General features: G+C 40.4%; 2 protein-coding genes across 3 annotated transcripts in view; one reads left to right on the top strand and one right to left on the bottom strand.

Annotated features, from left to right (window-relative positions):
• The window catches only part of mirr (iroquois-class homeodomain protein mirror), a 36,159-nt gene extending 30,675 nt beyond the window's left edge, over positions 1-5,484 (top strand). Inside the window, exons 4-5 of the mRNA XM_011057711.2 lie at positions 2,862-3,166; positions 3,377-5,484. Of these exons, the coding sequence (XP_011056013.1) occupies positions 2,862-3,166; positions 3,377-4,344 (1,273 nt within the window). The 3' untranslated portion in view covers positions 4,345-5,484. The remainder of the gene's footprint in view (positions 1-2,861; positions 3,167-3,376) is intronic.
• The window catches only part of LOC105147015 (sosondowah), a 355,053-nt gene that overhangs the window by 223,369 nt on the left and 108,839 nt on the right, over positions 1-22,845 (bottom strand). For both annotated transcript variants that reach the window (XM_087413831.1, XM_087413832.1), the window contains exon 2: positions 19,871-19,994. The gene's annotated coding sequence lies outside the window, so the exon portion shown is untranslated. The remainder of the gene's footprint in view (positions 1-19,870; positions 19,995-22,845) is intronic.

Raw genomic sequence — 22,845 nt, 5'->3', positions numbered from 1 at the left:
ACACGAGGCGCGGCCCGATTAGCAATCACCATGGAAACAAGCACTTGATGCGATCAGTTGTAGAGAGGAGAGGAGGATGTGCACGATGCCGTGCATACGTATGCGTATCAACGCACACCTATGCACATTTGCATATATATTTATATATTTCCGGCAAATGCACAGAACTCGTCTATATTCTGTCGGTCCACCGCGCACACACACGCACACACACGCACACGCACGCACGCGCGCGCGCACACACGCACACACACACACACACACACACACACACACATTTACATATGTAGCTGTCGTATATTTAAAACGGTTGACGATGGTGATAGCGATGGTTGGCGGCGGTGATGATACCGGAGGTAGCGGCTGTACGAGAGATAGATTGAGAGAAACGCTTGGCACGGAACGAGGAGGGATCGGCAAGGGGGGGGGGACGTAGGAGAAAGAGTAACGGGGAGAGTGGAACCGTTGATACTGCGAACCAAGAAAAGAGACGGAAAACAGGCTCAGTACATGGATGGAGAAAACAGAGAGATAGAGATGGAATGGAGAAGTGGCAGAGAGGCGGAATCGGGAGAAACCAGCGGCACCAGCAGTTGCCGCTCTCGGGGCGGCTGGCTGTTATCATGAGAAACAAGCTTCCACTCTGATTTTTTAATCCGATCCGCGCCCCCTGCCACCGGCTGAATTTTAAAATAACTGCAGAACGCCATTTGCTCCTCGCAAACAGACTGGGGTTAAGCCATCCCCCCGTCGTCACCGCCGCCGCCGTCGTCCTGCCGTCTCCTCTCAGTGCTCTTGGCTCTTTTCTGTCTTCCTCGCACTTTTCCTGTCCCCGTTCTATCGATGTTGGTCCATTTCGTGCATCCTCTGCCTCCCTTCGACTCGCCCAAACCACCCTTTGCCTCTGTTCTCTCGACGAGCAGAGGCAGTACGCGCGTCTCCAACCCTCCGCGTCTGCGACCTAGCGTCGAATGGATAGAACGAGGAATACACTGCGGAAAGGATAGGTCGAAAGACGAAGAGACAGAGAGATGTATATCAAGACGCGCGCGCGTGGCATGAAAGCGCCTGATGCCAAATTGAAATGTTTAGCGCTTCGTTTCAGCTGCTTCAAATCCCGCATGCGGAGCGCCCCGTAATCGGAGCGAGACAAATAGAAGCAGGAAAAGTGCGATAGGTAGATAACGTGAGGAAGAGTGAAAAGAGATGGGGAGGTGGCGAACGGGGGTGGAGGGTGACAACGAAGATAGAGGAGCGAGAAATGCCGTGTGTAGGCCTGCCTCCGAGAGAAGGGTAGATAAGTGACAGTTTTATTAATTTCCCATCTCCCGCCGCCACTTCCACGCTTACCACCCCTATATCTAACCTATCCAACGCCACGCAACACCGAGGGACGTCAGTCGCGCGTCCATACACGCCTTCCCACCCTCGCTCCCGTCATTGGATATGTCTCGGGATGTGCAAAGGCGAAAATAAAGCTCAATAATGGCGACGCGCTGTGACGGGGCCACCGTCGGAAAAGGTGGCGGAGATGCCGTTGGGGATTTAAATCAACGATATCTTGTTGTTCAGCGGTATTTTTATGAAGGAAATTTTTCATGCCTGGAACCTGTATAGGCCATCATTTGCTTCGCAATCATTTGTTTGATGAAAATATATCGGACGTAAGATTAATTAACTTATAGTTTTTATAATGGAACTTATTGTTATGTATTATAATTCTCAATAAGGTTATGTGATTCATTTACACTTACGACAGAGTTCAATAATGGTTGCAATTGTTAATAACGATTAAAAAAACCATTCCCAATCGGCGATTTCGTATAAATCTCTTGATACACGAAGCTTTGGATCGTGACATCTTGGCCAGATCGTACACGAAGAAAAAAAACTGCGAAAGAAGACGAGAGAGAATAGAATAAAATAAAATAAAATTCAAGGAGAGGCAAAGAAAGAAAGAGGGAAAGAAAAAAGCAGAGAGAAAGTACCCCGTGAATCCTAGCCGGTCGCTCTGTTGGTGGAAAATTTAATTTCGATCCCGTCGATTCAGCAGTTATACCGAAGTTTAATCTTTGATAAGGGTTAGTCTTTTAGTAATGGGATCCCAGAGGGTCGGTCGCTCCAGTCCGACAGAGTGAGGCGGAAAGCAAGAAGAAGGTTGCTTGCTCTTCTCTTCTTTTTCTGCCTTGCCCCGCTGTTCTCTTTTCTCTAGAATAGAAGGAAAGAGCTTAAACCGTTAGATAGAGATCTGCTCTCGGGATGAAAGTAGTACCTACCCGCTTATATCGCTCTTCAAACCGAGCAAGACTCGGACTTTTATACTAACGTTGGGAAAGGCATAACGAGCCCCGCGATGGGATAAGTTTTTCGACATGGACTTCCACGGAAGATCTGGTAGTCTCCCTTGGCGTTGACTCTTTCTTCAGTGTCTCATTTATTTTCGCTCACTCGCGTATAAAGTATCGTGTCCCATGCATGTGTCTATCCAGGTCACGTGTCTCTGTCGAAAACGCGTTTATGACGTAGAACTTAATCCTCGACTGGTCTGATGAGGCGCAGAGACCGTTTCGAAGCCTACCAGACCAGTTACAGGATAATAAACGCGTGACTTAGCTCGCAAGTTCTGCATCTGCGCTCCGATTGCGAGACGCAAGTTGTTATTGAGAATATAAACAAGCAATAGTCTTTCATACTGTCACCATTGAATTTCCATCATTGCTTTGTCATTATTACTTTGTTAATTCACACTTTTTGCATATATCGCTTATAAAAATATTTTCTACAGAATATAAAAGATAATTCAATGATAGTTGTATGTGAGAATGACTATATATAATTTTTCTCACTTTAATTTGTTATAGTTATGGCATGGATCTAAATGGCGCGAGGCGAAAAAACGCGACACGGGAAACAACGAGCACGCTGAAAGCTTGGTTAAACGAACATAAGAAGAATCCATATCCCACGAAAGGCGAAAAGATCATGCTAGCTATTATTACCAAGATGACACTGACACAAGTGTCGACGTGGTTTGCGAACGCGCGGAGACGCTTGAAAAAAGAAAATAAAATGACCTGGGAACCAAGAAATCGCGTTGAAGACGAAGATAACAATAACGAAGACGATGATAGCGGGAGGAAAAGCGTTGATGAGAAAGATCGGCTAGGTGAGTCTCTTGAATAATATATTTCTTAAATATAATCACATTATCAATAATACCGACCAAATTTAATACCAATATTAGTACTACGATTATCGTATTCCTAATTCTTTTGTTTAAATTGTTAAATAAATTCAGTTTTTTTAAAAACTGAAAATTTAAATCGGAGCTGTATTATTCCGAATTACGACGCTCGACTTTTTCTTCTTGGTTCAGATTCGAAAGACTCAGGTACAGGTTCCAGCGAGGACGGGGAACGACCGGCGCACCGTTTGGACCTACTGCATGGCGGCAGTGGTGGATCGGCGGGCGTCCAAGGTAGAACCGAGAGTGAGTGGAGCGAGTCGCGAGCAGACAGTGGTCCGGATAGTCCGGAATGTCTGTACGATCAGAGGGAACCGAGGCATCCGCTGCAGCTGCAGCATCCGGCGTATCTCACTCAAAATCACGGCCGATTGTTGCGTCATCCCTCGCCGGAGAGCACGTCGCCAGGTAGTCAACATCATCTTCCGCCGAGCACCAGCGCGCCGTCCACAGGTAGCGCAGTGACGACGAAACCGCGAATCTGGTCACTGGCGGATATGGCGAGCAAGGACGGCGATCAGCAGAATACGAATCCGGCCACGATGACAGGTCTCACGTCACCTTACAGCGGAACGGGCGGAGGCGGAGGTAGCATTGGCGGTGGCGGCGGCGGTGGAGGTGGTGGTGGCACTACAGGGGGCAAACTCGTAAGCCCTTTGGCTAGTCGACTGCCGCCTCATCATCCCCTCCACCCGATACATCCGGGCACGCAATTTGTAAGACCGCATCCGGACTTCTACAGGAATTTGTACGGTGCGTCCCATCTCGGTTCAGGTGACATATCTCTGCTGGAGACATATTCGAGAACTCTTGGTGGACTTGGCGGCGTAATACCACCATCCACGGCTCCGAGCATACTTACGTCCTCGTCCTCGTCGATCTCCGCCGCCGGTAATGTGAAACCTTTTACGATCAACGGTGGTAGCGGGGCGGCTGGCGGTACCACCGCCGGATCGACAGTTTTACTGACTACCGCATCCTCTGGTCTGTCACCGTCGTCGTCATCGACGGCGTCGTCGGGCGGGTCCGATCAGTCGCCTCATCCGGCGGGCGGCGGTCTGCCTGCGACTCAGGAACTCAAATCTCCCGGACGAGTGTGACTCGACGAAGCGACCAATCGCTAAAGAGACGTTTATCGCGGGCGCGCGCTGTGCATCGGCGGGCGTTTTGTGTGGTGTGGCTGACAATAATCAGAGACTACAATCTTGTAATTAGTGTACAGTATAAAACGGAAGATGATGAGATATACTGCCCCAACCCTGCTTCCTCATTTCCTAATCTTTTCATTTTTTTCTCTTTTTGAATGTCATCGTCGATGTTTCTTTTATCTCTCATTTTCTTCCCTTCTCTCCTCCAACTTTTTATTCAAGTTTTATTTTCCGTACTCAATTATTCTCGATAAAAAGGGAAAAACTCGTAGTACCGACTACCCATAGTGGCTCTATCGCGGTATAACCGTACAACATCTAACGCGTCAACTCGACAGTACTATTACACACACATATAAATATTATAAATATCTAAAGATATACGATAATATAATTAATATTATTTATGCGTTTGTAAATAGTAGAGAAAGGCCTAGTAGAGGAATCGTCCGGCCAGTGTATGTATTGTATGTAGAGTAGACTACTATATTACTAGCCTACCTGAGATCATAATTCATATTAATGACGATTATTATTATTATTATTATTATGATTATTATGATTATTATTATGATTGTTATTGCAATGTTTATAATATTATCGATTCACGTCGACTCGGTCAAGCATGACGAGGTATGGGTCGTTAATCCTGGCGACAGATTGCGAGGGATCACCGGGATGTACAAAGATTCTTGGAGATCAGTCCTTGGTTCCTCTTCTTGTAAGTATCTCCTTTCTTATTTATTTTGCTAAAAATTATTGGCTCGTGATAATTTTTCGCAAGAATGGATAAAGGCTGTCAAATCGCGAATCGATGCGCAAGTATGACGTCGCTCGCAATCTACTGCGAACACAATTTCCGTCGCGTCCCATCGTCGTCGCGTAGAAAAGGAATGTTCTAAGTTACACGAAGGTGAAGCCACGGGCACAACGGCTGTCAACATATCATGTCATGTCGAGAGTGAACGATCGCCATCACCTTTTAGTCATTCGTGTCCAAAATTTCACGCGAACTCGCTGATGCCACACTGACATGTGACATCAACGCAGACTGTGTCCTTTCGCAATAAACGAATCATTACGGAAAGCAAATGAGTTATCATTTCTGACCTATAATTTTCCGCCAATCCGCATCAAATATTTATATATACATATCAAATGTTTACATATTCCTCTTTACATAAGTGTCTAAAACATTTATTTTTTCATATAAACTTATCGTTTCTTTTAGATTGCTAATTGGAGACACTCCATATATGTATCGAATTTATCGAACGACTTGATAATTGAATGCAATTCAATATTCTTGGGCATACGCCGCTTTTCCGAGTCGGGTAACATGTTGATTATTATGCCATTCGAGTCGAGGGTCTAATCGTGCATCGTGTGCAATTCAGTAGAGACAATACATGAGGAGACTTCTAGTCGACGCAGGGGACCATTCTTTTAGAACGGTGAATGAATATGAAACGTTCTCATTCTCGGAACCGGGACGGCCGGGATGTACTTATAAAAATGCAAAGCGACTGACTTCTGGGTGGTTGCTGGACAAGCTTGGTTATTAGTAAACATTTAAATTGACAATTCCTATAGCGGAGAACGTCGCTTTCGTCCTATCCTCTACCTTCTTCTTCTCTTTCTCCACCTTTCTCCGGTGCTCTTCTTGTCTCTCGCTCTTTTCACAAAGTTAGAGAAGAGAAGGACGATGAGGGCTACCGCGTTCGCGGTTTACGGTAGAGGAAACAAGAAATCAACTCGCGGGACCACCCGCTACGGCCTGGGGTGCATCAAGCTATAGATCCTAAGGAGGTCCATGCTGTCTTCATGAATCAACTCGTTTCTGAATCGGCATAAACCTTCAGAGTTGCGGAGCGCTCCCATCCGCCAGATTCAAAGTTATGTGAGTATCGGTGTCCTTTCGTATTCTCAGCTTCTTCAGCTAGCGGTCCGTACGAATGCACGGTGTTCTCAAAAATGCACTGAAGATCAGGACCGAAGAAAAATTATTATAAACGATATAAATACACGACTGTCGGGGGAATATTCAATATTAAATTACGATCGAAATAAATAAATAAATGCCGATTCTTTTATATAATTTTTCACAAAATAATAAATTAACAAAATCTTAAAAAAAATAAGTATTACTTTTAAGTATTCAAATAAATGAGGAGATGTAAATGCATAATTAGCTAACTATTCCGATAATGAAAAGTTTTGTGTTTTAGAATTGGCAAGCTATGTCGTAGCGTGTTATAAATACCCACATAGTGTTTAAATCGTAATAAAACCATTTTATGTTACTATAAAGATATCTGGGTAAAAATGTCGATGCATGAAAGGAGAAGGTAACATTATATAGGTAGCTAGTACCCGTCGCAGATAAACCGAGCCATTATTACTCAGTACAACGGTTCAATTCTAAGATGATCATGCTACTAAGGGAGACATGGCTATCTACTGTCTGGATGATGTATCTTATAATGGCGCACAGACGATAATCGGCTATTTTATTCCACAAATGCATACGGATGTTATATGGTCACTTTTAGTGTTATAGCGTTTCCATAGTGCAATAACGAGAAAATGACGATCTTTTTCATTCTGTCCGTTCTCCCCTTAGCAATAACGCGAGAGCTTTCAATGCCCAAGAAACACTAGGATATAGCCCATTTACATGGACTATGATGTACTGCAGTTAAATTTTATTTCGATATTTTATCAATTTCCGTGAAAATTTATTGCAGTAAAAATAAGCGAGTGAATGAAATCTTAAAAGAAACATTTCAATTTTTACGCAATTGTATATTTGTAAAATAAATAGTTTGCAATCGCAACATACATCCACGGTTATGCTTTAATCGCGATATATGTAATTCATAATCCATCCGCGTTTTTCCAAGCACCATTTTTTCATTTGCCATACGCACGTGTATTTTCATGAACGAAGCTTTTTAGCACTTACATCTTTCCCCGCGTGTAACTTCACCGTTGCGTCATTACGCAAATAATTAATAAAAATTAACAGTAGTTGTACAGCCGGTTTACAATGCTTAGGTAGCCGCGCGATTTTTCATATCTAAGAATCGTCATTATATACAACGACATTGCCGGTCATGACATGAATTCTTGCGAAGGACGCGGTAAATATCGCAAATGGATACAGGTGCTTGCCGCGGTTACTTGCGAGAACTACTCAAAGGGGGCAGGCGATAAACTCAACTAAACTGCGGCAATGCTTTATTGGCTTTTATCGAGTTTTAAGTAGCGAATTCCTTCATGGAAACGCCATTAATTTTACGATGCGAGCATATTTAGCCCACGGCTTCTCGTAAAATCATACTTTGATCGCGATAAAGAAACATTGGTGGGGGCTCTGCTAGAGTAGAGTTGGCGTTATAAAAATGCGATAGAGGGGAAAGATTAAGTAGTTAATGATATTTTATATATATATATATATATATATATATATATATATATATATATATATATCTAATACAATATATTATTTTTAATAAATGTAAACATGACAAATTATTTCCAGATAGAGCCTCAGTATGACATATAAATGTATATACATGTGTATATGTATATAAATACACATATAAAGATGTTATTAATGTATTTACTTAGTTGCAAAAATCACAATAATTAAACGCAAGAGACAATACATATATGTGTAAATATTCAAATAACTGTGCTCACGCTAGTAATGTATCCCTACTACATTTTATAAATAAAACTTCGCTATACGATATTGCAATATATCTACATATATTGTATATATCTGTGTCACAATCGTAATATCATTATATAAATTTATTACATAAATTCATCATTATTAATAAAATCTTTTTAATGACCATCGCATATAATAATAATATATCATAAATTTTATTTAATAAGAAATAATATTTTCTACAAAGACATCTTTTATATCAAATAATAAATAAAGGGAGTTGAATTTAACCAGACAATCTGTAAAACAGATATGACACATTCTTTTTTTGGCGCACTGTCACGCAAGTGCGTTCCGCGTTGTCGAAAGGTAGCGTATCAATGTAGGTGGTGAATAATGAATGGCAAAGTCGAGACAACTTGCTGGACCAGCGTCGACGACGTGGATCAGGTCGGCGGTGTATATATGACCGGAGTTAGGAGGCACAGTTACAGCACGAGTTCCGGGTGAAACGACATGAAAAATTAACGGGTCCGCGTTTTGACATTGCGTCAAACTTTCGTTGTACAGAGTGATAGATTGTTCTACGGATAGTAGATTATTCCGTACGACCGCCTGCAGTAGGAGAAAAAGAGAGAGAGAAAGCGAGTTTGGAGTAGGCGGGCGAAAGATGGTTTTGGATTTCTCGGCTAACGACCGACGGACAAATTCGAATTTTACGAGGGACACTTCACGGACAGTATTGTCAGCTGTGCGTCGAATTTCAGTGAATGGAATCGTGGTCCAGGCTACGTTGGACATTTTAGAGATTTATCATTGCGATAAAAGAATACATATAAAAGTATCTCAGCCAACCAGATTGAAATATACAATACTTTATCTTCCCATATCTACATTTTTATAAATATACACACAATACGTTATTAATAGTAATCTAATATCACCATCAACTGAATATTAATATCACACATTTAATGCCCGTTTCCACATCAACATTATAACTTAATTTTAATCTCGGTTCAACTAATTCTTTATCTTTTTTTAGTAAGAATTTAAAAAAAGATGAAGAAATCAAAATTAATCTATATTGGTAGAAATAGGCAAAATTCATTTAAAATTTTGTGTTTGCAGTAAAGACATAGCAATAAGGTATCCCAAATATACTATGATTAGGTCGAAGTGGTAAATAATCTTCGTGAAAGCATGAAGTTCTTCTGCCGAGGGAAAAAGAAATATAACTGTAAACGGTTCTCGCAAGAAAACTATAATTTCTCGCTTGCGGTAGAATCCCCCGCAGTTCGTAATCGTTTTCCACTTTAACGCGTATCTGGGCGTGCGACGCATCGTCGCAATGCGGCCAACGAGGACAGAGGAAACAGAGAGATGGTACGTGGATGCACACAACGCGATATTTCATTCGGCGTACGATCCCGCGAATTTGCGTTCTCAAAGACTTCAAAGGAACCTCTGCGAGTTACCGGATGTCCGGCTGTTTGCGACACCGTGCCCGCTTTGTGCACCGGCCCACCAGGAAGAGAAGAGAAGGGGGGAAAAAGAGACTTAGATGCTAAAAGAACGAGAGAATCGAGACGAGAAGAGAAAAGAGGACAGAAACAGGAGATAGAAGAGAAGGAGCGCTCAACGTGGTACTCGAATTCGTCCGTGGCTTGTCGGCTGGCAAGTACGACGTAAGTCACCTACTAAACTAGCGGTTAAGTAAAGGAGGAGGTGCATAATTCAACCGCTGGTTAATTGGCGAGCGTTTTCACGCCAGCCACCGGTCTGTCAAAGCAGCTACAATCTGCAGCGTGGCGAGACGGCGGGTGTATCATCGTGAAAGAACGGAGAGACAACATATGCTGCTTTTCTCCTGAGAATGAAACGGAGAAAAGACAAGGATAAAGATGGAACGTATCATCACCAACACCATCGAGAACGCGTGCTGCGAAATCCTCGGTTCTCTTTATTTCTTTGTCTTTCTTTTCTTCTCTCAGTCGCGTTGGTTGTCTTTGCTTATAAATACTGCATCTCTCACAAGGATAAGAATAAAAGAACGAATCGGAGGACGGTAGAGAAAGAGCAGAGGATTTTGAAGAAGGTAAAAAGAAACTACTTCTGGCTGTCGACGACTGCGACAGACAACGACGCCGATGTTGCACGGTACGAACACGAGGATATTTGGCGGCGCTTCGTTAAGAGAGACGTGGCGATATGACTTATTTAATCGCCCGAGATGAACGTTAATGTTCTTCCATGAGGCGCTCGCGAATGTTTGGGGGATTACGCGCATCGCGTCGGCGGGGCGTTGGCCGTGCGATTTACGAGGGTCGTAAGTAACGCGTGATACGTTCGCAATGATGAAGAAGCTTGCGCGATCGGAGCATAACTCAAAAATGTAAAAATTAAATGATAAATTTGTCTTTATCTTATCGTAGAGAAGAAGATAAAGAACCGAAACGTAATGTTATTATTAATATTATTATTATTCGTCATGTTATGCGAAGTTATATATCTTACGGATTTTAAGATTGTCAATAATTATTTATGTAATGTCAAGAGTTATTTATATAATGTTAATAGTTGGGTATTCGTAAACTGATGATATAACTAGGAAGATTTTTTTAATTTACATAAAAAAGTAAGTCGAAAACATAGAATAACGTTTTCTTATAATGCTTCGTTTTTGAGAAGATCAATTTTAAATATTCACTAGGTATATATACACTAAACTATGTTTCGATTTGTTATAGACTTTATTCGTTATAGACTTTATTATCTAAATTTGTGTTTATTATTTTATTGAATAATCGAGAATACAAAATAAAAATAGGATAAATATGATAAATTTTATTATTTTAAAATCTGTGAAAATGTCCATTCTGTTAAATATACAATTCCTTTAAAATTTTTATGAACGCTTTCTAGCATTTTAATTTTTAATTTATTTAGTAAATCCGTACGACAAATATTTAAAATTAATTTTTTTTTAAACAGTCTAATATAAAAAAAATTTTATTCTACCTTTTTAACTTATTTTTCATAGTGTCACCCCTTTCCTAGTTGTACCACTAGTTCACAAACTCTGTATATCCTAAGAATCTCAAAATTGTCAATAGTTACATCTAAAAAATTTTATGATTTGTTAATCGGTATTGCTTTAGATGTAATATCGTCTAGAAAATAAAGAACAAAGGGTGCCATTGGAATTTTTAACATTTTTTCAATCCGTTATTCAGACTATCGAATATCGGATACGGATAATTAATACAGTTACTTTTCCTCGAAAGCGCGGCCAATCACCGTTTCTGTGGCACGAGTGGTCTTTTGGTTCATGTAACAGAAATGTGGCATGTAGCTAGTGAGAGTTTCGGCAGTGTGGACACGCGCGCCTAATTATATCAACAACTTATGTTTGCCTTCCAAGAAAGCGACGTGCTCGCAAGAATAACGTGAACGAATTGTGATCGCTTTCTCTCTTAATCGGAAACGAATCGAAATTAATTAAACTTCGAATTTGATTTGCAATTATCAATACTACACAGAGTAATTTTGTCTATTAACATTTTTTGAACTTTAGAATCTAAAGCTACGTATTATAGAAGCGATTTTCTTATTTTCTTTGTTCGATTATAATCTGTGGAATGGATCCTAAAAATTATTAATTTAAAAAAAAATTGGCTTTATTTGTCAAACTGCAATCAATTCTCGCAGCAGAACGTGTATTCGGACCTCGCGAATGAAAAACTGTATTTAATTAGGGGGTTTGTCATAGCGATAACGGCGACGACCAGAGGAGCTGCGACCATGAATACGATAGAATGGCGATCACCGCACTAGTTCAGGGATCGCGAGCAAAAACCGCGTTCTCCGACCGTTCGCGCATGTCGACGGACGCAACATCGATGGATGACGAGTCAATCGAGAACCGGTGTGCACCGTCGGGAGATGGACGCGTCGACGTTCCGTCTGCCATTCCAGTGTCCACCGATGACGGACTTTTTGGAGGGTGAACGCGAGGGCAAAAACGCGAATGCAGTCGCAGGGGTTATGATTGATACCGGTGCGAGAATGCTTATAAAATTGCCGAGCGAGATGCGATCGACGCTTTTTCCTCTAGGCGCGAATATACGATTGATGCGAGAGAAATAGCCACTGTGGAATCTTGGAGACTTTATTACAACTCGTAGGTGGAAACAAATTGAAATTAAAGAAAGAGAGGCGTAACGTCGAATCATTGCTCTCAAAATACAAATTTTAATTACGATCATGGAGGAAAAAATAATTTAACAAATGAAGATAGAGTTATTTTCCAAACATTGGCTGCATTTAACAGAAAAAACAACTTTGGAACTGTTGTAAAATTCTTGAATATGGTTGATCTTGCCCTTAAATCCTCGTTAGAATTAAATGTATAATATAAACCAATCATATTTTATCATGAAATTTACAACAGTTGCAAAGCTGCTTTTCCTGCTAAACGCAGCAATTATTCTTCCCGAAATAAATTTTAAACAGCACGCTTTTGCTTTCAAGTCTGGGCAACGCTTTGATTTCCATTAACATCAAAGTTGCGTGTGCAAAGGGATATTGGCCCCGCGCAATCATTTCCACCAGTGTCGTCGACCCCAGACAGGACATTGCATCCTCGCGAGGATATACATGAGCAGCTAGAACCGCGCAGTTTCAATGTTTGTCGGCGTGTCATGCCGCGGTCACGTCTTAATCAGTGTCTGGTCAGGACTTCCAACGGGCCCACTGGGGCAAGAAGCTCGTCGGGGGCCCGGCTAAACGTGCCGAATGTTAATTACGCCAGCGGGGATTCCCGCGCAGCGGTATCGACCCCCGAGTGAAAAAGTTCTCGTTCGAATCTCGCCGATCTTCATCTCGTGCTCGTCAGCTGTATATTTTATTATCGAAGAATTATAAAATCGTTGTCGTTTTCTTTACACACGCTCGTGCATCGCAAGTATGAAATATACTCCGGAATTAATTTTATCAACTTCTCGCACAATCGGGATTAAAATTTCAATTAGTTGCAAATATCCCATGCACCCCCCGTTCCTTCTCGGGAATTCTCGAGACGGAGATTTTATATACTTGAAATTTTATACGATCCCTTGCGACTTCCCACGTTTGTTTCGAAGTTTGTTGTGACACAGTCCCAGTTCTACATCGTAACGTAATTAGTAGCGCCGTTGCGCGGGAGGGTGCTCTTTCGCCGCTTCTTGACGAGGAGGGTGACTAACGGCCGTTCTATTAATGTTTGTTTTCTGTACACGCGCGCGATATATTTCGGAGCTACTGCGATTTACGGTCATATCACATTTTTCTATGTGTAATCGTCGATCTTTCCGTTCCTTCGTATACCGTGGAATTTCGGTTTTACCCACGAAGGTTTCTAATCGCGCGTCCAGCAGTTAGCTGAATTAGTATAAAAATAAGTGACGTTTATTATGAAAGAATATCGAAGGAACAAGAGAGAGACGGCGAGAAAACTATGGTACGTGTCACAACACCGTCGAGGCGTGAAGCGTCAAAGTGGATTTATGATATTTTCCCAGCGTCCTCTCTCGCGCGATATTCCCGCGGCCTAAAAACGACGAGCGCGCAAAGGCGGCATCGTCTTTGATGTCGCATTTCTTACGCGCCCTACGCATGATGCATCGCTGTTCTTGACGCGCGCGCCTTGCTTAGGACCTTTAAACAAATCGTCGAGTTCTTTGCCGTGCGCTCGTGCGCAGATTAATTGAGGAAGCCCCAGCACCGCGGACTCCCTAGATCTCCTGATTTATCGCAATCAACGAAGTTATCTGTAGTTTGTGACACTCGTGATAATCCGTGTGATAAGTGTCTCGACGAATCACTCGGAATTTCTTCAATAATTCTTAACTCTCCGTCTACAGTCATATTTTTACTTCCTCCATCCAACCCAAGTTTCATACTATTTTAGCTTTTAAAAAAATGTAAAAAAAATCAGAGTTACTTTTCAACATCTCTATTACGTTACCAAATAGTTTTTATAATAATAAAATTTTAGGAAGAAAAACCGAATTCCGCCCTTCTTTATTTTGAAGAAACTTGAGAATAAAAGTTTTGCTTGTTGCAAAACAGATCAAATTACAGACGGTTATAATTAAATCTATCTATTTTTACGAATCGCGATCTATTTTTATAATATTCGACAATTTTCAAAACCGACATAAATCAATCTCAGCGGACATCTCGAATATAAATCATAACGCGTGAGTTACACGAAGGTTCTTCACACGTGGAATGACTAATATTACAAATTAGTAAGACAAATACTCCCGCCGGTTCGTGCCAACGACTTCTTCAGAATCTTAAATAATAGTCGACGGGTCTGTGGTATAGCTGCAGCTTTCGTCAAACAACAATTAATATTAAATAATTAGACATGATTCATTAAAATATCCAGGATAATTGTGCACGACGAACGAAAGCGCTTCTACTATTATTTTGTTTAGTCGTCATGGGAGAAGGAAGCAACGCGTCACCAAGGTCGTTATGTTGACGAATCTGTGCCTTCTGCGGGCGCCGGAAGTAACGATGGCGCCTTACACAAATCCCGATAGATGATACTACGGTTTCTCCGACGAAGTTCTTTTTCACGCACGCGAGCGAGTAGAAGGTGGAACATCCTATGTAAAAATAAACGTCGCAAGACACTTGGGATTGTCAAAAATAAGATATTTCTCCTAAACGGATCTTCCCTCTTCAAATAACTTACAATTCTATTCTATAATTGAACACGTAGTTATCGGATTATGCTATTTAACTCCGACATCTCGTATAATAACGTTTGTCTGTATAGAAATTTCATATTATTTGTTAATGTACAAATGTACACATGACATAGCTGTGCCGTGAGATGTTTAGCCCTAAGCTAATGAATCTCCTCTCTTTTCCATGCGCTGTTATATAACATTAAATTTCTCACCGTTGAAAGCTCCGTGCCAGCATGCTTGTGCAAATAGCGCGACACAAATCGTCGAGGTGTACCTCTGCCTCTTTCGTTGTTCGCGCACCAAGCTCGAGTTGTTCCTCTCGGCCCGTGTCTCGGTCGCCTCGGCTTCCCAGTCAAAGAGACTGGCGAGGAGAAGGGCGAAGAGTTCTCTCATCAATCACCGCAGTCCGCGGGCCCGTTTATTTTAAGTCCGCCGCGTTTTTAATACACGCATCATTAACGCGTGCTGGTACCTAAGCGGCGACGACGAGGACAACGAGACGACGAGGACGACGCCGACGTGGCGTACAATTAAGCATGCGATGTTCGTAACGTAAAAAGCGTATAATGTATGTACATTTTGGAGATAGGTTTCTCAAGGTGACGAAACGGCCTTCATTGCACGAATTATGCCCCGATCACGAATGGCGATCTCACGATAGGCGATGCGTAAAATCGAAATGACGATCCTTAAACGTCGCGAAGAATCGCGACAAAAGATGTCATATCATTAGATGCCGTGAGATGAACAGGTGATTTATTACGCGTTCCTTTTCCTTCTCTGTAGGTGAAAGGCATTTATCTTTGAGGAACTTGTATTACACAATAAACAGGAGGATCTCGGATCATCGTAATAATTAAAAAAAATTCAACCGCTTGTCGCAATTTATATCAAGTTGCAAACGAAGTTATTCATCTCTGAAAATGTCATGACATGGATTGCATCGATTAATAAACTACAAAGTGTGCCAATTAAGTCTTTCTAAACGTATGACATTTCGGTCGAACTCGCGCATAATTTTCATTTTAATATCGTCGCCGTGTAGCACTGGTCCGAAATACTCGCCGCGAAGTTTCACGCCGGATATTTATCAAACCGCTGTTAAGCCCGACGCGTCGATACGCATATACGCTCGCCGGTCTCTGTATTTATTCGATGAGTCGCCGAATACGTAACGGCATTAACGCCCGAACTTATGGAGCGAAAGTTTTATCGCCACGGCACTCTGCTCCGTACAGCTGCGCATATACGTTTCGCGTAACATACGGGCGAACTATTTGGCCGGAAAGTCGTTAACTATTAGCATCGACTTGACTTAAGTGCGCGGAAAGACTTACGATCTATTACGACCGTGCTCGATGCATTTATTTTCAGTACTTGCGTAATATTCAGATTAATATTCCGTTCTTCTCACTTGTTCATATGCTTATAGCTCATCGCAAAAAATTTCTAGTTAAAAATAAACTAGCATATTCTTGTCATCATAATTAAACATCTTGGTAGTTAATTAGAATTATAATAGATGCTTAATATTTATGCTATTGTTTTTATCAATGTAAATTAACTTTAATCTTAGTTCAATTTACTCTTCATCTGTTTTTAATTTTTAGAAGTAGAAAAAGATTAAAATTAAACTACATTGATAGAAACTGATATTAACGAGAAAATTCTGATTTGTCATTTTTCTAGAGTTCCAATTAACGCAACTATATTATTTTTCCAGTGTAAACTTAATAGAAACCAAGAGGCACTCCTACAAAGTGATATATTGCATGACGTCGTAGTTTAATAATTATTATTGATAATTTAAAACCTGTACGATTTGTGTCGCAGAGAGAGCACGCAAAGATATCTTCGAGTGACATCTGTTCGGCATTCTGCATTTCCTTTCACTTTATGTCTTGTCACAAAGTTGTGCGACATTTACGATGTCGCGTGCACCCATCGCATACGCCCACATAATTACTCGGCGCACTAAAAGAGAGAAAGAGAGTGAGAGATACCAATTAACACACCCCAAGTTCCTCTCTCCGGATGAATCGTGATCCTCTGCCGGGTGCATCCTGGATCTGACGGAACGGGCTGTGCTCGCTTTCGATTAAAATTCATTAAAGCCACTGAGATTAGTGCGGTTCTGGAAATGGACTTCGAAGGCCGCGCGACGCATATCAATCGAGGCGACGAGGGGCGGAGAAGGATGCATCAGAAAGAGAAAACGGGAGAAGAGAAGAAGACTAAGGAAAGAGAAACGAGAGGGCGGAACAAAAGGAAAGGAGAGAGAAAGAGTGAGAAAGAGACGGACCGAAGAGACCCGAGAAAGAAAGCCTGGGCGAGTCGCTAATGAGAGCGACAATTCAGTGTGTCGGGCGCAGGCAGCGCGCGGAATGCAGTCAGCTTCCAGCATTCAGAAATTTATTCCCACCGCCTTCCGCCAGTTTCGTTTTATCGCCTGACAATATGCCGCTTCGAGAGAGAGACCAGTTCACCAGAGTGCCCGTGTGTACTCGCAAAGTTACAAAATCGACGCTCACCGTTCTCTCGATGTGCGTCAAGCGGTACCCTGTGCGAGATCGCTGAGAGATTGATTTTTCCATCGACGGAATCTGCATGCGGAATTATTGTCGACTGGTTCGCATTTTTACACTTTATCGCATGATCGAGTCTTTTAATGCCGATTGCTGTTACATGCTTTACGTTACAACCTGCTAAAGCAGCATTTATGGCGTACGGTGTACGTCAAGTTAACTAGCTTATTTATGTTCATGCATTTTTACAGTTATATAGTTTGCATGTTGCGTTAGAGTTTTAACAGTTGGATAAAATATAAAAGCGAAAATGAAAAGAAAGCTATAATTTTGTATTAAAGTAAATGGTAAAGAAAAGATGGTAAAAAAATTCTGGGGGCATGTATACAACAAATAATTGTAAAAATTTATATCACATTATGTAGAAGGGAAAAGACAAAATGTATGAGCAGGTTTGTTTATCCCCAAGTAATCTTTTCTACTATGAACGTAGCGTGGAAAGAGTATCCCCCAAGGAGACACTTCACCCTTAGCAGTGCCGAAATCTGGTAACCATTCGCCGACTTAACCAGAGTTTTACGAACGGCTTTGAGCGAGACAATGGCGAGGTTCCGGGTTTACATTATTTAATGCCGCGCAGTCGGTGGTCGGGGCGTTAATTAGGCGGCGCTCATATGCTAATACGGGGACTAAGCTCCGCTTACTCGCATAGTAGCTGCCATGAGCCAAGTACAAGCATACTGCGCTCATTCGGTTACTTGGTTATGGTACGCCAAAGCGTACTAGTCCTACGATGTCGCACCTATTCGAGCACCCACACGCATGCACGCACACATTCACGTTGAAACCTTGTGTTCACACCAATCTCGTCGAGCTATTTGTCTCGCTAATATCTTCTCTTCCCGTTCCCTCCGCAATCGTCTTCCTTCCAGGGGCGTCGACTTAGGATTTTGCCAAGTATGGAGTAACGGGCTGGGACGGACTAAAGCCTTCAATAACACAGGAGCAACAAAAAAATCTCTGATCGGAGGGTGAGATGTACGACATGATTACGTTTAAATATTACTTTCATTTTTGCAATATTTCGATTATATATATTATAGTCTGGTATATATATTTTATATACAGGGTGTCCGTCCATAAATGTCCGAGCAAATATCTCGCAACTGGTTGAAGTTACAAGAAAGTTTAACAAGAGAAAGAACCTTGCATTAATCCTATATGAAATTGGGTCTCGGTAAAATCAAATGGTTTTCACATATGTTATAGCTTATGACCTGCTAAAGAAAACGTAAAAGTTTTAGCGCAAAAAAATTAACAGTTTTTGTATACGATTCACCTATAATATATATCGCTGAAATCTGACCATAAAATACTCAATAACTTCTAAACGGCTAATCTAAAATGGATAAAAGTATAGTAATACAAAATAATAATACACAATGTCACGACGAATTTCTGCATAAGAGAAGTGCTTAAAAAGAACTTAATGCTCATAATTTTTTCTGTAAAAAAAAAAAAGAAAGAGAATCTGAAAATTCTTGTTCTACATAACTTGCAATATGATAATTGGCACTGCAACATTGTTATACGATGCACCTTCACAAGCTGAAAGAATACGTTTACACATAGTTATATTATACGATGGCTGAATTTAACGTCAGATATATGTAATTCTGCGTTTTACTAATATTTGTGATTTTACTGAAGAAGGCCAGATTGTGACCGAAACGTCTAAAAAATGTTTTATTAATGTAATGATATATTAAATATCACAAACAATATTTTGTGCTGTGGTTTTATGCTCTTCTTTTTGTAAGTTTTAAAAGTATAGTGTTTTGAAAAGGACTATAAGAAAATGGAAAAAAGTGGGGGTCTCACTTTAAAAAATCTGAGTTAACTTTATCTACCTTGGCAACGCTACCCAAAGTCAAAATGAAACCAGCGGCTAGATTTTTAAACTCTACAACTTATATCTATAACATTTTTTTTATAAAACTTATAGTTTTCCAGATATTTTGCAGTCTCGGAACATTTATTTATGTTCCTTATATATGATTATATATGGTGCTAATATATAATTATTATCCATTATTATATATAATTATTATGCTATATATAATTACATATTATCATATGTAATGTCCAAGATATGTACACATGTATAAGACGATACTTTGTTACAGAATATGTAGTGTAATTCTCTTAGCTGACCAGCACTTCCGGTCTTATGAAGAAGTAAAAAATTGGATCGATTCGTGGATCGATCAAAAGATGACCAGTTTTTTCGACGCGGGATTCGCTGAAAGATGGGAGAAAATAGTGGCCAGCGATGGACAATACTTTGAATCATAAATGTATAACCAGTTTTTTACAATAAAGCCTCGAATTTCGGAAAAAAATGGAAGCAAAGTTGTACACCTAATACATACATGGAAAAATTTCAAGTGTGGAATACTCCACATCAACCACATTATAGTCGACGCCCTTGTTTCCTTCTACGCTTCTAACAAGGTAACAAAGCTTACCTCTCTCCGCTTCCCTCTTATCCTCATCTTGAATTCGCCTATTCTCGACATTCGACGTGTAAGCATCTATATGAACAAGCTACAGCGTCATTCCGGCTCTTCGAAATAGCCATCACAAAAGTACCTAAAAAGATTAAAATGGCTGTTATTAGAAACTGGCAACAGAAAATGCAATTTAGTAATATGGTTTGCTATAATTTTTAACTCTTAATACCTCATAACGGAAATAATACAGAAATGTTTTATAAAAATAACATATAAAAATATTTTTTTCAATTAAAATGCTATTAAGAAACATGTATCTTCATTAATAAAAAAAAATTATGGCAATGGAAAAACATTGGAAAGAAATCGAATGTGTCGTATCAAAAAGAATTAACAATTTAAGAATTAACAATTATATCTTAAACATGTAAGAAAAACTAAATGCATCCAGCTATTAAAATAAAGCACATGATTGTTTATGAAACTAAAAGCTATCATAAGCAACCATATAAAAATCATGAAAATAATGTCACCATCATGCTCAGTGTCATCTGATCAAAGTTATATCGCATTGTAAAAGGTTTGACCGGCGCATTACAGAAAGAAGCTGTGATCTCTAATTTTTTACACGTGAATGATGCCCGACGCCTTGAAGGCGTCCAGAGACCGTATCGAGGATCTCCGTCGTCTAAGATTTCTCTGATAGGACTGAATCCGTGGCCTCCATCTAGATTGGTATCTAAATAGCCGACGATCCTCCGAAGGGATTCGTCATTCTAACACACTATTTGAAGGCAGAAGACACGAGAGAAGGACCGCGCTTCCCTTTCGCTTGATTTAATTTATACGTCCTGAAATTGAGGAGTATATAATCGAATCGTTTGGTCACGGTCGATCGCGAATTTTAACATTTTTTTATTTTGCATCATAAATAATTAAGATCATTCGAGTAGTATAATAGTTCTTAATGTTTGTGTTCTCTGTGTTTATTAGTTGAAATAATTTGAATAACTAAGATTTTTGTCATTCCTTCGTTTATCATCGCGTCTGTAGAAAATCAAAGCTGGAGCAGTATACATAAAAGTTTCAAGATGGTTACCACCTCGATAAAAATCTTATCGCTGATTGGAATACTATATTGAACGTCGCCACACCTGTTCGACTAGATGTATGCTAAAAATGGTTCGAGGGTCAGTAGAATCCGCGTGTAGGGAGCCCATAAAGCAAGAAACTCACATACACGGAATTACATCTTAACCCAATATAAACTATTAAAGACATAACATAGCCTATAGCAGAATCCGTAACTCTATATCGTGGCGCGGCGGATTCTTTTGATGCGACGCGTTTCCATCCAATCTTTAGCGCTCTGTTCATCTCCATGGTACAGTACCGCAACCCATCCAAGTAGAACCGGCTACAAGAGTCTCGAATACCTCTTCAGGTACGCTCGGTGCCCGATCATCGCGAATGCCTGAGGAGATAAGAATACATGCTTGTTCCGTGAAAGTATTTTATCTTTGCGCTGCTATATATTCAGAAAGAAGACAAAGTTAATCTTGCTACACTTGTTTTTAATTATCTTCCTTTTCACACTTTCCAAACTTTCAAGTTTTTTTGACCCATTCGTGTAATAATTTTAGCAAATTAAAAGAATCGAAATAAATGTACAAATAGTGAGTAAAACAAACATATACGAATGTACACGAAAAGAATAGTTTTACTAATTTTGAAAATTTAGCTAGATACAAATCTGAAAATAATTTTGTTGGCCCATCTAACTAATTTTGTAGGACTCTCAAACTAATTGCTTTAAAACTTTTTATCTTCATACTTAAGTGTCTTACACAATTATCTTGATAGGACACAATTATTTTTAAATGTACATATCTATAGCTAAATTTTTAAATACTTTAAAAAATCGTTCTATGTCGGCTTAAAACTTTTATTTATTATTAGTAAATTCTAGCGTGTGCAAGACCCAACAGTTTAAGTTTAGCCTCAATCATATATCGGCCCTGAACATATCACGGTACGTAGAATGATCTAACCATACATACCATCGCTACTTATAACAAATGTAAGCAGTATTATAACTTCGGTCACATTCATAGCGTCCGGTTGGGATCCGATTACGTTACGACGAACCATACGCGTGTACAAAGGAGAGTTTATCCTCGGAGGAAAAAGTAGCAGGGTCAGTCGATATAAGAAGGCCGAAATAAAACGAAGCCTGGTTTCGCGGGAAGGCGAACTAACAATAAGACGTGTCAGCAACACCACACATTTGTCGTTCGATAAGAGTAGTATATTATAACCAAAGCATGATATAAATACATTCATAATCACGACCAGACGACGATCGAATTGACAGTGCGTGGCGTCAATGTCTGTTCGACGATGGCAAACGCGTACCGATGTACGCAACGTAGGCAACGTGATAACGAGAACTGTTGTGCATCTCTCCTTCCCATTGGATCTGACGATTATCCGTTGCGATACACTGAGCTGATCATTAAGGAGATGTACACCCTGGACGTTCGTGGAAGACATCGGAGTGTCTTCAAAGTCGAGGATGCATCTGTGCGCGTGCAACATGCGCACCATGTCTCTTCGGTGTCGCGGCTATGTTATCTTGGTCGCCGATTATAACGAACGAAGATACGAGTTGCACGTAATCGGGTTGTGTGTGATATTATCCGCATTGCAGATTTCGCTGCGCCAAACATTGGCTACCGTACGCATGTATATCCATTTATAATTGCATTAAGTAATATTAATTTTCTCGCTTTCCTGAAAGAGATAAAAAATTTCAAATGTCGTAAATAAAATATAACTATGCTACTTCCTTCCTCCTTTTTTCTCTCCGTATATCAGTAGCTTCCGCGATATCTTTTAATCTTCGATGATATCTCACAAAAGCTGCCAAAGCTGCCAAAGATGCCAATAAATCGCAATTTCTTCTATACTTGTTTTTGATTACTGAAGAA

This window comes from Acromyrmex echinatior, chromosome 15 (genome assembly GCF_024713525.1).
Source record: "Acromyrmex echinatior isolate Ae372 chromosome 15, ASM2471352v2, whole genome shotgun sequence".
NCBI classification, from domain to species: domain Eukaryota; kingdom Metazoa; phylum Arthropoda; class Insecta; order Hymenoptera; family Formicidae; genus Acromyrmex; species Acromyrmex echinatior.
This window is presented reverse-complemented; position numbering and strand designations above follow the sequence as displayed.